Raw genomic sequence first — 14,807 nt, 5'->3', positions numbered from 1 at the left:
GTCCTCATTTGAGAGAGGCTTCCAGTTGCTAAGCTGCTGTTTGGTGATGAGGGGGGTGTCCTGCTGGGTGTTCATATCGGTATGCTGTGGATCAAATGTGTTGTAGATCGTGATAATCTTCTGCTCAAAGATGTTTGAGAGGTCATTGCAAAGTGCTTGGGATGAGATGATATTGTTGGCAGCTTTCGATCTCATTTTGCATTCTTGCTAATTTTAGCACTCTCCTATTTTCCCATTAACTTTCCTTAATTGATCAAAATACATCACCTCCTCTTTTCTTCTTCCTACTTTCCACTTCAGACCTTGTCCTTCATATCCGATTTGTTCTTCAAATTTCACATTTTAAATTCTTTTCGTCCTTCCTAGCTTTTATCCTTCTTCCTTCTGTTCCTTCTTTTAGTTGCCATACTTATCTTCCTTATCCCTTTCTCTCACCCCTTCGTTCACTCTATTATGTATTATCTAAATGCACAAATCACAATCAAAACCTATTATCTCCTAAATCTCTGTACTACATCTATGTACTCCGTACAACTAAAAAACGTATTAGCACTATAAAAATGTAGAAAACATTTTTTCTTATGAAATTATTAAACTACCTTATCCAAAGAATTCAATATAATTTAAACGAAAACACACTGCCTAGGACAATTCTTGTTTGGTTTATCCGCATTACCTTCAAAAGTGTCAGCAATAAGAAGGGTTTAGTGGATGTCATCTCTGAAAATATGGTTGATGACGATATTGAGTAATATTTTATGGTATTTGATGGAGGTCTTGTAGTATACAATTTAATCTCTGTGATTGATGACAAGAGGTTGTAGCATTATGAGTTTTTTTGCCATGAATGAATTGGAGACCACTAACATTGTAGTAGTTTTTGCACATCAAGAGATTCCGAACCACTGCATCTGTGGTGTTTGTAACTTTCCCAAATATACTCTCTGTAATTGCTGTATTTATCAGATTTGTAAATTAAAAACGTTACAAAGATTATAAAGTGTCTCAATTTCAAAATATACAGTATTATAGTACAGTACATTTATAATTTTCAGTATAGGCAAAAATCAAGTAGACAATGTACATTCTACTTGAGCTGAATAAGACCAAACAGCAGTAAATCTCTACCTTCCAGGAGTAACTTATGGTCTTCCTTTGTTCATTTTTGTTTCCCACTCCATATCCACCCGTATTAGCTTAAAATAAGTATTCCATTGCAACATTTTGGTAATTTTCAACACTTTAGTTCAATTACCTGGGCACTCTAGCACCACACCAACTGCAAATTAATGAAGGTAGTGTCCTGTACATTTAGCTCCCTGGGTTAAACCACACTAGAGAAATGCAGAAGACAGGATAAACAATGTTTGGTCAGACACAGGGAGTACTGGGCTGCCAACTTGAAGAAAAAAAAATCAGGTCACAGTAAAAAAAACATCTAGATTGGCTTGTGATTGTTAGCATAATAATTAACAGAAAATGAGGTAACCTAGAGAACCCTTCTGCCTAAACGGGTAAATTTGCATTATTAATTTATCGCTCGCTATTAATGGAATGAATGACAGGCCTAACTGAGAGATTCTTCATATCTTAAGTTGACTGGTATGGCCATGGTCGGACAACTGAAATAAATTTTCCATGGTCAAGGCAGAGAGAAAACAAAACACTGATAAAATAATAATTCATATTTTCACTTTTCAAAAAAAGAGGGATTTTGATTACACACCTATTTGTCCCCCTCACAAACAAAATTAACTAGAATATATATATGCATACAACATACTTGCAAATCAAGGAGACTTTTTTGTGTTAAAGCTAAAGCAGTAAATGGAATTATCACACACACAGTAAAAGAACATTAACAATGAAGATTTGTCCGGTGTGGGCGGATCATCACTGCATCTTGTTCAAGTAACCAACTTCTGAAAAGTCTGTCAAATATAGAGCAGTGGGAAATGAGGCCACTATTTGGCAATCACTCTAATATAAAAGCGAAACGGGCATCTATGTGCCATCGGATGTAAAGTCACTTTCAGGACTGACCTATTTAAACATTATGCTGTAGTAACTGCAATTAGTGCATTTCAACTGGAACAAAATCTATTGACCAGTAGTAGGTTTTCTAACATACATAAACTAGGTCTGTCATCGACAGACTAGACATAAAAATACAGACAGCATGATATTAATGTACGGGTAATTAACTGAGCATTACCAGTTTCTTGTCTTTTTCTTGTATAATAAGGATACTCTCGCCAGACGTGTCAATTCCAGCTCGACCAGCTCTGCCAATCATCTGCTTATACTGGGCTCTCTTCAAGAAATCACGAGCCACATACGGTGCTCGCAAGATAACTCTAATGACAACAGAAATTAACTATCATTATTGATCACAGCACATAGAAAGCAGAAAAAACATACAATAAAAATAATGTTACACTGTAAACATGTTCTCTCACATTAATTTGTAATACAAGTTAAAACCCTCAAACCCGGAGGTATATGTAGCTGTGGTACTTTCACAACCTCCTCTGGTACTTTACATAAACCTCAGCCTTGGGCGAATAGATTAGCTGGAAATATATGGAGCACTTTAGTGTAAGAGAATCCCTTAAGAGCTAAGATGGAGGATAATGGTAAGGCTGAGTCAAAGAGTGTTGACGTGCTACTTTTTCAATATTCCTAGTTACTTCCCCAGTAAGAAATTATTTAATTAAAAACAGTACAGGGCGTGGTAATTCTGTCATGTTCACAGGCCTCATTATGAACATGTCTCCACGACTGGGCTTGTCTAGAAAAGTGAGCCTTCTAGTTGAAGGAATAGAAAAGATTGCATTGCCAACTGATGGTTTAACTTTAAAAAAAAAGAAATTAATGGATTTAGCCTCACAAGGTTCTTCAGCACTGTGCATCATAATTAGTATAAGGCATACAAAACAGTGGTGTCAAAGCAGCTGACTCAATGCCAACAACACAATTTTGAAAGAAAAATTCAACTTGTAAAATATTTGGACAATCCTCAAATGTTTGGTCTTTTAAGTTTTATTTGATAACCTGTGCTTGGGGCATTCCAACTCGTGTCAATTCTTTTAAAGAACACGGAATAAGGGACTAAAGAGTGCCATTTAAAACGTCTTCTGTGAATGAGTGAGAAACATATGCAAGTTTCATGCTTTGTCAATGGGGTTTATGTGTAGCTTTGTAATTATGTGTCCATCAAAAATAAGTGCTGCATTTACAGACAATATTTTGAAGAATGGGGGTGTCCCAATAGCCTGTGTGAATACACATGATTGTGTTGACTTGTAACAAGCCATGAGTGCTAACGTGACTCTGCATCATTCATATTGCCAAGATGTATTGCCTCTGAAAAGTAATGAAATGTAAACACAAGCTAATGAAAATGTTTTATAGTCCACCATAGTAAAATATTTCAAAAGAATGTTTAACAGTTACTTTTTCATCCATTATGGTCAAGTGATAAAACATTTAATTTTTTGTCCAGAAAACTAAACTTGGAAGACATCAGCACAATGCAGTGCAAGTAGGGTTGCAAGATCGATATATGTCGGCAGGGAACCATGCTTTTGGTTCTGAGGTTTCATATTACATATACTACACATTACCATTCAAGGGGCTTTAAATTACAAGTGTTGCTAATATCGAACATAGTGGTATTCAGTTTGCCAACCTCTGAAAGATGGAAGGCTGGATTGGCATTGCAGCAGTTAAAAATCAATATCTGCAGATCTCAAAAGATTTACATTTTAAGCTAAAGAGTGTGATTTCTGCCTAGACCCTTAGCAGGTAAGATCTTGATTGGCACTTTCACGGTCTCCTTCCTAAACTGTGTGGGCAAATTATCTATAGACAACCCTATTTTATTTGCTTCCTCTATAAGCATGGAGCCAATCATATTTTCTGATAGTATTTGTCAAAAAGCCATTTTCCAAGCTGAAGAGTAGGTAAGATTCAACTATTCATAAGCAGCATTTAACTGGGTAGCTTATCCTATTTAACAGCATATATTTAGTAAATAGCTTGGGTCTTAGCATGCTTGAAAACAACATTTGCCCAGTATAGCGGTGATGAAAGGAAATGCATACCAACTCTGCAAAGGGGGCAAGCAAGAAGTCACCAACCTTTTCTTCTTGCAAATACTATTCACAAGCGCAAGACTGAAATAGATGTGAATTAGTATATTGGTTCACCATAAGAAGCTATTTTTTTATTTTAATTACTTGTTGAATTGAAGACTGTAGGAGGCTGGGCTGGCTTGTGGTGAGTACTAAGGGGTACTTACACCTTGCACCAGGCCCAGGTATCCCTTATTAGTGTATAGGGTGTCTAGCAGCTTAGGCTGATAGATAATGGTAGCTTAGCAGAGCAGCTTAGGCTGAACTAGGAGACGAGTGAAGCTCCTACAGTACCACTAGTGTCACTTGCACAATATCTTAAGAAAACACAATACACAGATATACTAAAAATAAAGGTACTTTATTTTTATGACAATATGCCAAAGTATCTCAGTGAGTACCCTCAGTATGAGGATAGCAAATATACACAAGATATATGTACACAATACCAAAATATGCAGTAATAGTATTAGAAAACAGTGCAAACAATGTATAGTTACAATAGGATGGAATGGGGACACATAGGGATAGGGGCAACACAAACCATATACTCCAAAAGTGGAATGCGAACCACGAATGGACCCCAAACCTATGTGACCTTGTAGAGGGTCGCTGGGACTGTAAGAAAACAGTTAGGGTTAGAAAAATAGCCCACCCCAAGACCCTGAAAAGTGAGTGCAAAGTGCACTAAAGTTCCCCAAAGGACATAGAAGTCGTGATAGGGGAATTCTGCAGGAAAGACACAAACCAGCAATGCAACAACAATGGATTTCCAGTCGAGGGTACCTGTGGAACAAGGGGACCAAGTCCAAAAGTCACAAGTAAGTCGGAGATGGGCAGATGCCCAGGAAATGCCAGCTGTGGGTGCAAAGAAGCTGCTACTGGACCGTAGAAGCTGAGGATTCTGCAGGAACGACAAGGGCTAGAGACTTCCCCTTTGGAGGATGGATCCCCCACGCTGTGGAGAGTCGTGCAGAAGTGTTTTCCCGCCAAAAGACCGCCAACAAGCCTTGCTAGCTGCAAATCGTGCGGTTAGGGTTTTTGGATGCTGCTGTGGCCCAGGAGGGACCAGGATGTCGCCAATTGCGTCTGGGGACAGAGGGGGCGTTGAGCAAGACAAGGAGCCCTCTCAGAAGCAGGCAGCACCCGCAGAAGTGCCAGAACAGGCACTACGAAGAGGAGTGAAACGGTGCTCACCCGAAGTTGCACAAAGGAGTCCCACGCTGCCGGAGGACAACTTAGAAAGTCGTGCAATGCTGGTTAGAGTGCCGTGGACCCAGGCTTGGCTGTGCACAAAGGATTGCCGCCGGAAGTGCACAGAGGCCGGAGTAGCTGCAAAAGTCGCGGTTCCCAGCAATGCAGTCTGGCGTGGGGAGCCAAGGACTTACCTCCACCAAACTTGGACTGAAGAGTCACTGGACTGTGGGAGTCACTTGGACAGAGTTGCTGGATTCAAGGGACCTCGCTCGTCGTGCTGAGAGGAGACCCAGGGTACCGGTAATGCAGTTCTTTGGTGCCTGCGGTTGCAGGGGGACGATTCCGTCGGCCCACGGGAGATTTCTTCGGAGCTTCTAGTGCAGAGAGGAGGCAGACTACCCCCACAGCATGCACCACCAGGAAAACAGTCGAGAAGGCGGCAGGATCAGCGTTACAGAGTTGCAGTAGTCGTCTTAGCTACTTTGTTACAGTTTTGCAGGCTTCCAGCGCGGTCAGCAGTCGATTCCTTGGCAGAAGGCGAAGAGAGAGATGCAGAGGAACTCTGATGAGCTCGTGCATTCGTTATCTAAGGAAATCCCCAAAGCAGAGACCCTAAATAGCCAGAAAACAGGGTTTGGCTACTTAAGAGAGAAGATAGGCTAGCAACACCTGAAGGAGCCTATCAGAAGGAGTCTCTGACGTCACCTGCTGGCCCTGGCCACTCAGAGCAGTCCAGTGTGCCAGCAGCACCTCTGTTTCCAAGATGGCAGAGGTCTGGAGCACACTGGAGGAGCTCTGGGCACCTCCCAGGGGAGGTGCAGGTCAGGGGAGTGGTCACCCCCCTTTCCTTTGTCCAGTTTCACGCCAGAGCAGGGCTGAGGGGTCCCTGAACCGGTGTAGACTGGCTTATGCAGAAATGGGCACCATCTGTGCCCATGAAAGCATTTCCAGAGGCTGGGGGAGGCTACTCCTCCCCTGCCTTCACACCATTTTCTAAAGGGAGAGGGTGTAACACCCTCTCTCTGAGGAAGTCCTTTGTTCTGCCATCCTGGGCCAAGCCTGGCTGGACCCCAGGAGGGCAGAAACCTGTCTGAGGGGTTGGCAGCAGCTGTAGTGAAACCCCTGAAAAGGCAGTTTGGCAGTACCAGGGTCTGTGCTACAGACCACTGGGATCATGGGATTGTGCCAACTATGCCAGGATGGCATAGAGGGGGCAATTCCATGATCATAGACATGTTACATGGCCATATTCGGAGTTACCATTGTGAAGCTACACATAGGTAGTGACCTATGTGTAGTGCACGCGTGTAATGGTGTCCCCGCACTCACAAAGTCCGGGGAATTTGCCCTGAACAATGTGGGGGCACCTTGGCTAGTGCCAAGGTGCCCTCACACTAAGTAACTTTGCACCTAAACTTTACCAGGTAAAGGTTAGACATATAGGTGACTTATAAGTTACTTAAGTGCAGTGGTAAATGGCTGTGAAATAACGTGGACGTTATTTCACTCAGGCTGCAGTGGCAGGCTGTGTAAGAATTGTCAGAGCTCCCTATGGGTGGCAAAAGAAATGCTGCAGCCCATAGGGATCTCCTGGAACCCCAATACCCTGGGTACCTTAGTACCATATACTAGGGAATTATAAGGGTGTTCCAGTATGCCAATGTAAATTGGTAAAATTGGTCACTAGCCTGTTAGTGACAATTTGAAAGAAATGAGAGAGCATAACCACTGAGGTTCTGGATAGCAGAGCCTCAGTGAGACAGTTAGTCATAACACAGGTAACACATTCAGGCACACTTATGAGCACTGGGGCCCTGGCTGGCAGGGTCCCAGTGACACATACAACTAAAACAACATATATACAGTGAAAAATGGGGGTAACATGCCAGGGAAGATGGTACTTTCCTACAAAGACTAAATTCAATTTAGTGAGTAACAAGAGGGGTTAAAAGGAGGCAAGTTGTGCCTAATGCTTGTTGAAAGAGAACTGCTTTTATTTAAAAAAAAAAAAAAAAAAAAAAAAAAAAAACTATAAATCAATACATGTCAAAAGCAGGTGAAGAATTTGGTTTATTTCATTGATTTAGTCAGCCCAAAATGTCATTTTCTAAGAAGACAACAGATCTTGGTGCGCACCTGTGTCTTGAAGAATAGCATCCTCAAAAGGGAAGAGGCCCAAAAGGGGATGAGGCAGTACAGTACACAGGTAAGTTTTAAACAAACAATCCACTGTTTCCAGCGGATAATGAGTTTGGGATATCTGTGGAGCAAATAAAGAAATCATAGCTGATTAAAGTACTTCACAAAAGAGCTAAATGTCTCACTTGAGGATTTAGGCAGAGCACCCTGGTATCTGCTTGCTGAAGTGGAGCAGTCCTAGACATAGTCCCACGTGGTGAAAGCGATTCTGAAATGACTGACAATATTGTATCAGAACACCTAGAGGTTCTAGGCGGTTTTACGTGGTTTTCATGTGCCAGCACAGGGATAACCAGGGGTTCTGACGTCTTATAGGTGTCTTAACTTGACTTTCATTTGAATGGCGATTAGGACACTAAGGGGATACCCTTGAATACTGGACAGCGAGGAACATAGAGGTTACTCTGAAAGAAGCTGACAGTAGAGGAAGAGTTCTGAGGAATATATGTAACTACTAGTATACAGCATCTAAAGATGGATCCATTTTGAGTTACTCAACTGAGAAGGAAGGACCTACAAAATATTGGTTAAAGATGAATGGGCTTGGAAGTTCAAGGATCGGTAGAACAAGCAGGAAAGTCAAATGCGTAATGACAATAAGCAAATTATTACATAACTAGTCATCAAAAACAGATTCAATCAATCAAATAATCTTTATTCAGATGATACTGTATCCATAAAAGCACTGTAAAACATTTAAGAAATAAACACACAAAGCGATTCAAATACACTTAATAAATATAATTCTAAACCTCAGATAAAATCCTGAAAAAGACAACCCCCAATATACATTGGTTAAAAAACCCTGAAACAGAGAAGTCAAACTTGGAATCCCTTACTCTCATTACAGAATTAGGAAGCAATACACTTTAAGAAATAATATGGTCATCAGATAACTGAAGAAGTATCAAAGCCGGTTGGACTCGCCTAAAGTTCAGGGACTTCAATAAAAGTATAATAAACGCTTTCCTGGGACCACCAAAGTAACTGCAGAACATCATAAAGTGGAGCATGTCCTGTGGAAACAGACTGTCACAGCCACATGGTCCTAAAGAACCAGGATGGCTTTCAGCCGCTTGGTGTGGCCAGAAGATGATATAACATGTTAAATCAAAATATTGTCAATGACAAAATTTGTCCCTGCCACCCTTCACAATGGTTAATTAAGGCTCCATTGTCCAAAATTAGTTTACCAGCTCATGCCCCGTACCATGGGTTTCAACAGTTCTGTCTGCTCTCTAAGTAATGACTTGCAATCTAAAAATTTGACCCTTACTCATTTTACCTCTGCAGTACTCAAGGAATGATTGAATAGGTCTTCCCTACCCAGGCTACTAAAAGTGCCCTTAACATATGCCATCCATGGGATTTTAGTGGCATGATCCATGGATAAACAGCCCTTAAGGATCAGCCCATTCAGCTGGGATTCCTCTCTTTCCCACACCTTAATCCAACTAGCAGTGGCCTAAAAGCGATCTCACCTATAAACTGAACTCCCAATTCAACATGCAGAGAGTGCCCATGTGCTTTGGGGAACCTGCAACACTTGCCTTAGAAACACATTTTAAGCAGACTTAAATGCTGTCCACATTCATATATCTCCACACCTCATTGCCATGTAGTACCTTGGAGGCACACTTGGCCTGATGAACCTTGGGTAAAGTTCTAGGCAGATGAGATCCCAGTCTCTGGACGAAGCTAAAAACAGCAGTTTTTAACTTGACATGCTCCAATTTCTTGTTTTCAACCAAGGGCTTCCAATTTCTATTACAATCAAACGAAACCAAAAGGTAAGAAATAACAGGGATTTTAGCCAGGGTGTGCGAGTCCACCTTAAATGTTTTAGATATAGTGCATCTTGGGCCCAAGACCATTACATAAGATTTTGTGAAATTAACCCCAAGGTCCAAGCTAGCCATAAGATCATCAATCTTGTCCAGTAACAGTAGGCCCACAGCTGTCCTCCCCATGAGGTCTGCATTTTCAACGTACAGTAAACCAGTAGGGATCTCGACCCTGCCTTTGGGCTGTCAGCCCTCGCAGATAGGAGGGCTTGCTCCAAACCGAGAAAAAAGTGTGCACCCCTAACGCACCCCTCTGCTGGTGCTAAAGAGCTGAGTGCAAGCTGAACCCTGAGAGTATCCAAATTATGCTGTTATATGGACATGTAGATCACTGAACACATGGACAATATTAGGGCAGCCACAAGCATTAATAGCATTTGAAAGAAATAGGTCTGTTTGCTCTTTGTCATTGCTCACATAAGTGCATTCTGATTACGCATGGTGTAAAGAAATGGCTCCCTGTTGCAGTTACCCCCCACTTTTTGCCTGATACTGATGCTGACTTGACTGAGAAGAGTGCTGGGACCCTGCTAACCAGGCCCCAGCACCAGTGTCCCTTCACCTAAAATGTACCATTGTATCCACAATTGGCACACCCTGGCATTCAGATAAGTCCCTTGTAACTGGTACTTCTAGTACCAAGGGCCCTGATGCCAAGGAAGGTCTCTAAGGGCTGCAGCATGTCTTATGCCACCCTAGAGACCCCTCACTCAGCACAGACACACTGCTTACAAGCCTGTGTGTGCTAGTGAGAACAAAATGAGTAAGTCGACATGGCACTCCCCTCAGGGTGCCATGCCAGCCTCTCACTGCCTATGCAGTATAGGTAAGACACCCCTCTAGCATGCCTTACAGCCCTAAGGCAGGGTGCACTATACCATAGGTGAGGGTACCAGTGCATGAGCATGGTACCCCTACAGTGTCTAAACAAAACCTTAGACATTGTAAGTGCAGGGTAGCCATAAGAGTATATGGTCTGGGAGTCTGTCAAACACGAACTCCACAGCACCATAATGGCTACACTGAAAACTGGGAAGTTTGGTATCAAACTTCTCAGCACAATAAATGCACACTGATGCCAGTGTACATTTTATTGTAAAATACACCCCAGAGGGCACCTTAGAGGTGCCCCCTGAAACTTAACCGACTATCTGTGTAGGCTGACTAGTTTTAGCAGCCTGCCACAAACCGAGACATGTTGCTGGCCCCATGGGGAGAGTGCCTTTGTCACTCTGAGGCCAGTAACAAAGCCTGCACTGGGTGGAGATGCTAACACCTCCCCCAGGCAGGAATTGTCACACCTGGCGGTGAGCCTCAAAGGCTCACCTCCTTTGTGCCAACCCAGCAGGACACTCCAGCTAGTGGAGTTGCCCGCCCCCTCCGGCCAGGCCCCACTTTTGGCGGCAAGGCCGGAGAAAATAATGAGAAAAACAAGGAGGAGTCACTGGCCAGTCAGGACAGCCCCTAAGGTGTCCTGAGCTGAGGTGACTGACTTTTAGAAATCCTCCATCTTGCAGATGGAGGATTCCCCCAATAGGGTTAGGATTGTGACCCCCTCCCCTTGGGAGGAGGCACAAAGAGGGTGTACCCACCCTCAGGGCTAGTAGCCATTGGCTACTAACCCCCCAGACCTAAACACGCCCTTAAATTTAGTATTTAAGGGCTACCCTGAACCCTAGAAAATTAGATTCCTACAACTACAAGAAGAAGGACTGCCCAGCTGAAAACCCCTGCAGCGGAAGACCAGAAGACGACAACTGCCTTGGCTCCAGAAACTCACCGGCCTGTCTCCTGCCTTCCAAAGATCCTGCTCCAGCGACGCCTTCCAAAGGGACCAGCGACCTCGACATCCTCTGAGGACTGCCCCTGCTTCGAAAAGACAAGAAACTCCCGAGGACAGCGGACCTGCTCCAAGAAAAGCTGCAACTTTGTTTCCAGCAACTTTAAAGAACCCTGCAAGCTCCCCGCAAGAAGCGTGAGACTTGCAACACTGCACCCGGCGACCCCGACTCGGCTGGTGGCGATCCAACACCTCAGGAGGGACCCCAGGACTACTCTGATACTGTGAGTACCAAAACCTGTCCCCCCTGAGCCCCCACAGCGCCGCCTGCAGAGGGAATCCCGAGGCTTCCCCTGACCGCGACTCTTTGAACCTAAAGTCCCGACGCCTGGGAGAGACCCTGCACCCGCAGCCCCCAGGACCTGAAGGACCGGACTTTCACTGGAGAAGTGACCCCCAGGAGTCCCTCTCCCTTGTCCAAGTGGAGGTTTCCCCGAGGAATCCCCCCCTTGCCTGCCTGCAGCGCTGAAGAGATCCCGAGATCTCTCATAGACTAACATAGCGAACCCGACGCCTGTTCCTACACTGCACCCGGCCGCCCCCGCGCTGCTGAGGGTGAAATTTCTGTGTGGACTTGTGTCCCCCCCGGTGCCCTACAAAACCCCCCTGGTCTGCCCTCCGAAGACGCGGGTACTTACCTGCAAGCAGACCGGAACCGGGGCACCCCCTTCTCTCCATTCTAGCCTATGTGTTTTGGGCACCACTTTGAACTCTGCACCTGACCGGCCCTGAGCTGCTGGTGTGGTGACTTTGGGGTTGCTCTGAACCCCCAACGGTGGGCTACCTTGGACCAAGAACTAAGCCCTGTAAGTGTCTTACTTACCTGGTTAACCTAACAAATACTTACCTCCCCTAGGAACTGTGAAAATTGCACTAAGTGTCCACTTTTAAAACAGCTATTTGCGAATAACTTGAAAAGTATACATGCAATTTTGATGATTTGAAGTTCCTAAAGTACTTACCTGCAATACCTTTCGAATGAGATATTACATGTAGAATTTGAACCTGTGGTTCCTAAAATAAACTAAGAAAATATATTTTTCTATATAAAAACCTATTGGCTGGATTTGTCTCTGAGTGTGTGTACCTCATTTATTGTCTATGTGTATGTACAACAAATGCTTAACACTACTCCTTGGATAAGCCTACTGCTCGACCACACTACCACAAAATAGAGCATTAGTATTATCTCTTTTTGCCACTATCTTACCTCTAAGGGGAACCCTTGGACTCTGTGCATGCTATTCCTTACTTTGAAATAGCACATACAGAGCCAACTTCCTACACATGGTTACCCTGGGTTTCCGGGCCCTGTGGTCTTTGAAGTGCTGCAGGAAAATGCACCACTAAGGGTACTGTGGCATGCACCTCTGAAAGCCCCAGCCCCAATTTTGATTTTGCATGCTGTTAGAGAGGTTCCAACTGTTATAAAAACAGAGTGGCACCAAAACAAAAGCTGTGCGCTCTTTTCTTTTGCTTGCTTGTGTGTGCTTTGTGGTTACAGCCTGCACTGCCACAGACTTGCCGTGTTCTATGTTGTTATGCTGCAGAAGGGTGCATGACAAAGATGGCTATAGTCTACACCTCACAAAGGACCAGCCCAGATTACTACTACTTCTATCAAGGAGGTCTGCCTACTGTAAGCGATATGTTTGCTGCTCGACAGATCAGTGATGACGTGGTGAAAACTGAAAAGTGCACTGCTATTGTGTTGCTTAGCTAGCAATGGGACATGCTGCAAAAATGTAATGCAATTAACATTGTCCCCAAAGAGATGGTGAACAAAGGCCGTAGTTCCTCACAAGGCACTAAGCCCTTGATTATTTTAGTTTCAGACTTAATGAACAAACTCAATGTTTTAGCTATATTATAGGAGAGAGAGAGAGAGAGAGAGAGAGAGAGAGAGAGAGAGAGAGAGAGAGAGAGTAGCAGAATGTATAACATTTTTCAGAGGTCTGTCTAAACACCATCTGTACCTAATCATGCCAGTAATGGCAGACCCATATGTGTAAGCCATGTGCCTACTGTTACTTAGAGTGCAGACTTTAATTTATTGCCAGTTTTTCAAAATCAAAGCTGCCTAAAAGCTCATGCTGAAGTTTATGCTTTAACCTCTTTAAAATCTCCTAGCTTACCTTTTTATACAGCCACAGTGTATGCAGCAGAGCTGAATGGTCATGATTTACCAACCAACACCATTATTAAAAGGTGTGATCCACACTGGTGATTTGATAGGTAATTTTATTTGTACAACTGGATAACTATATTATCCAAAAAAACATTATTACAGCACTCCCTCGAAGTTCATTTAACCACAAGGTTGAGTCCGCCAAGGTGGCATTGTCCCACCTGGGTGGGGATAGGTGGCCAAATTATGAAGCATGACACTATAATGTGTGTGAGACCACCTATTCCATAAGGAGGAAACCCTGAGATAGGTCCCTAATAAACGGGTATCACAATCATGTTTTATTTTGACTGGATCACGGAAAGAGTGGTCCTATCACAGGTTGAACAGATCCTGCAGGTGTGTTTTTCTATCCCCCCCATCCTTTTTGTTTATATGGTCATGATTCCACAAATTTTCAACACTCACCATCCTCAAAGCTCCAACGCTTGTTGACAGCTATGTAAAATGAGCAATTACTGTGTTCTCTTCCCATACAAGAAATCGTTAATGTGCTTAAGTGAGGGAGATAATCAACGGAGCTCGCATTGGTTAATTTTGACCACCCCATATTTTCTCAATTGAAACCAGGTTAAGTGTCCTCCAACGCAGCTGCTCTTGAATACTGGGACAACGCAGATATGGATCTAACCAATGTCTTAGCCACAACAGAAACAGTGATCCTGAATTCAATGCCTCAAGTAATTTCTACTTGGGTGGCGATAAACCTAGAATAAATCACTTACCCTAAAGTGAGCTAAAGAGCTGGAGAGCCTGTCTGGCTACCATGTGCTCTCTGGATGCATTGGAAATGCATGAATCCTGTGACACTTTAGAACTGTGTTTATTGAATTTTGTCATGACAGGAAAACAAACAAAAGCAGTATACTGTATTCTTCAGGAGAGAGATAAAAAAAAACAATGATACAGTCAATGGTAACATTTGCAGTTAGGACAGATAACAGTCTGCGTCTCGCCAAATCAGAACAACAAAGAACAATAGCACTGGGGGGAGAAACAGACGGGCTAGGGAGAAGGGGTGGAGACGGAGGCACATACTTCGGAAAGCTAATAAGTGACGTGTAGGAGGGTGCATAAGGATTGCATTATGCCACAAAGTTGCATGGCAGATATATAATGGATTGAATTTAGACAGCGGGTATGGAGTGTGTGCGTTTCATAAATAAAGAAAAGGAAGGGGTGTAATATCTCCTCAGCTGTGGGAAAGGTGAAATGGTGTGGGGTAGCGTGTACAGCGGGGCGTCAAGCAGAGAGTGTCAGAGTGATAGAGTCTTGGGAGGGCGGGTGGACACCTGAGGTGATGAGATGGACAAACTGCAACATTAAGGTGTACTATTCTGGAGAGATGGGGTGTCGGTGGATGTGAAATGCTCTGCATAACAAAGAGCTTTGCCCTCTGTGGT

General features: G+C 43.6%; 1 protein-coding gene across 2 annotated transcripts in view; it reads right to left on the bottom strand.

Moving 5' to 3' along the window:
* The window catches only part of HELQ (helicase, POLQ like), a 449,876-nt gene that overhangs the window by 268,453 nt on the left and 166,616 nt on the right, over window positions 1-14,807 (bottom strand). For both annotated transcript variants that reach the window (XM_069236329.1, XM_069236338.1), the window contains exon 10: window positions 2,216-2,357. In XM_069236329.1, coding sequence (XP_069092430.1) covers window positions 2,216-2,357 — 142 coding nt within the window. The remainder of the gene's footprint in view (window positions 1-2,215; window positions 2,358-14,807) is intronic.

The sequence above is a fragment of the Pleurodeles waltl genome, chromosome 1_2, assembly GCF_031143425.1.
Source record: "Pleurodeles waltl isolate 20211129_DDA chromosome 1_2, aPleWal1.hap1.20221129, whole genome shotgun sequence".
NCBI classification, from domain to species: domain Eukaryota; kingdom Metazoa; phylum Chordata; class Amphibia; order Caudata; family Salamandridae; genus Pleurodeles; species Pleurodeles waltl.
The sequence above is the reverse complement of the archived record's forward strand: the minus strand, read 5'-3'. Positions and strand labels throughout refer to the sequence as shown.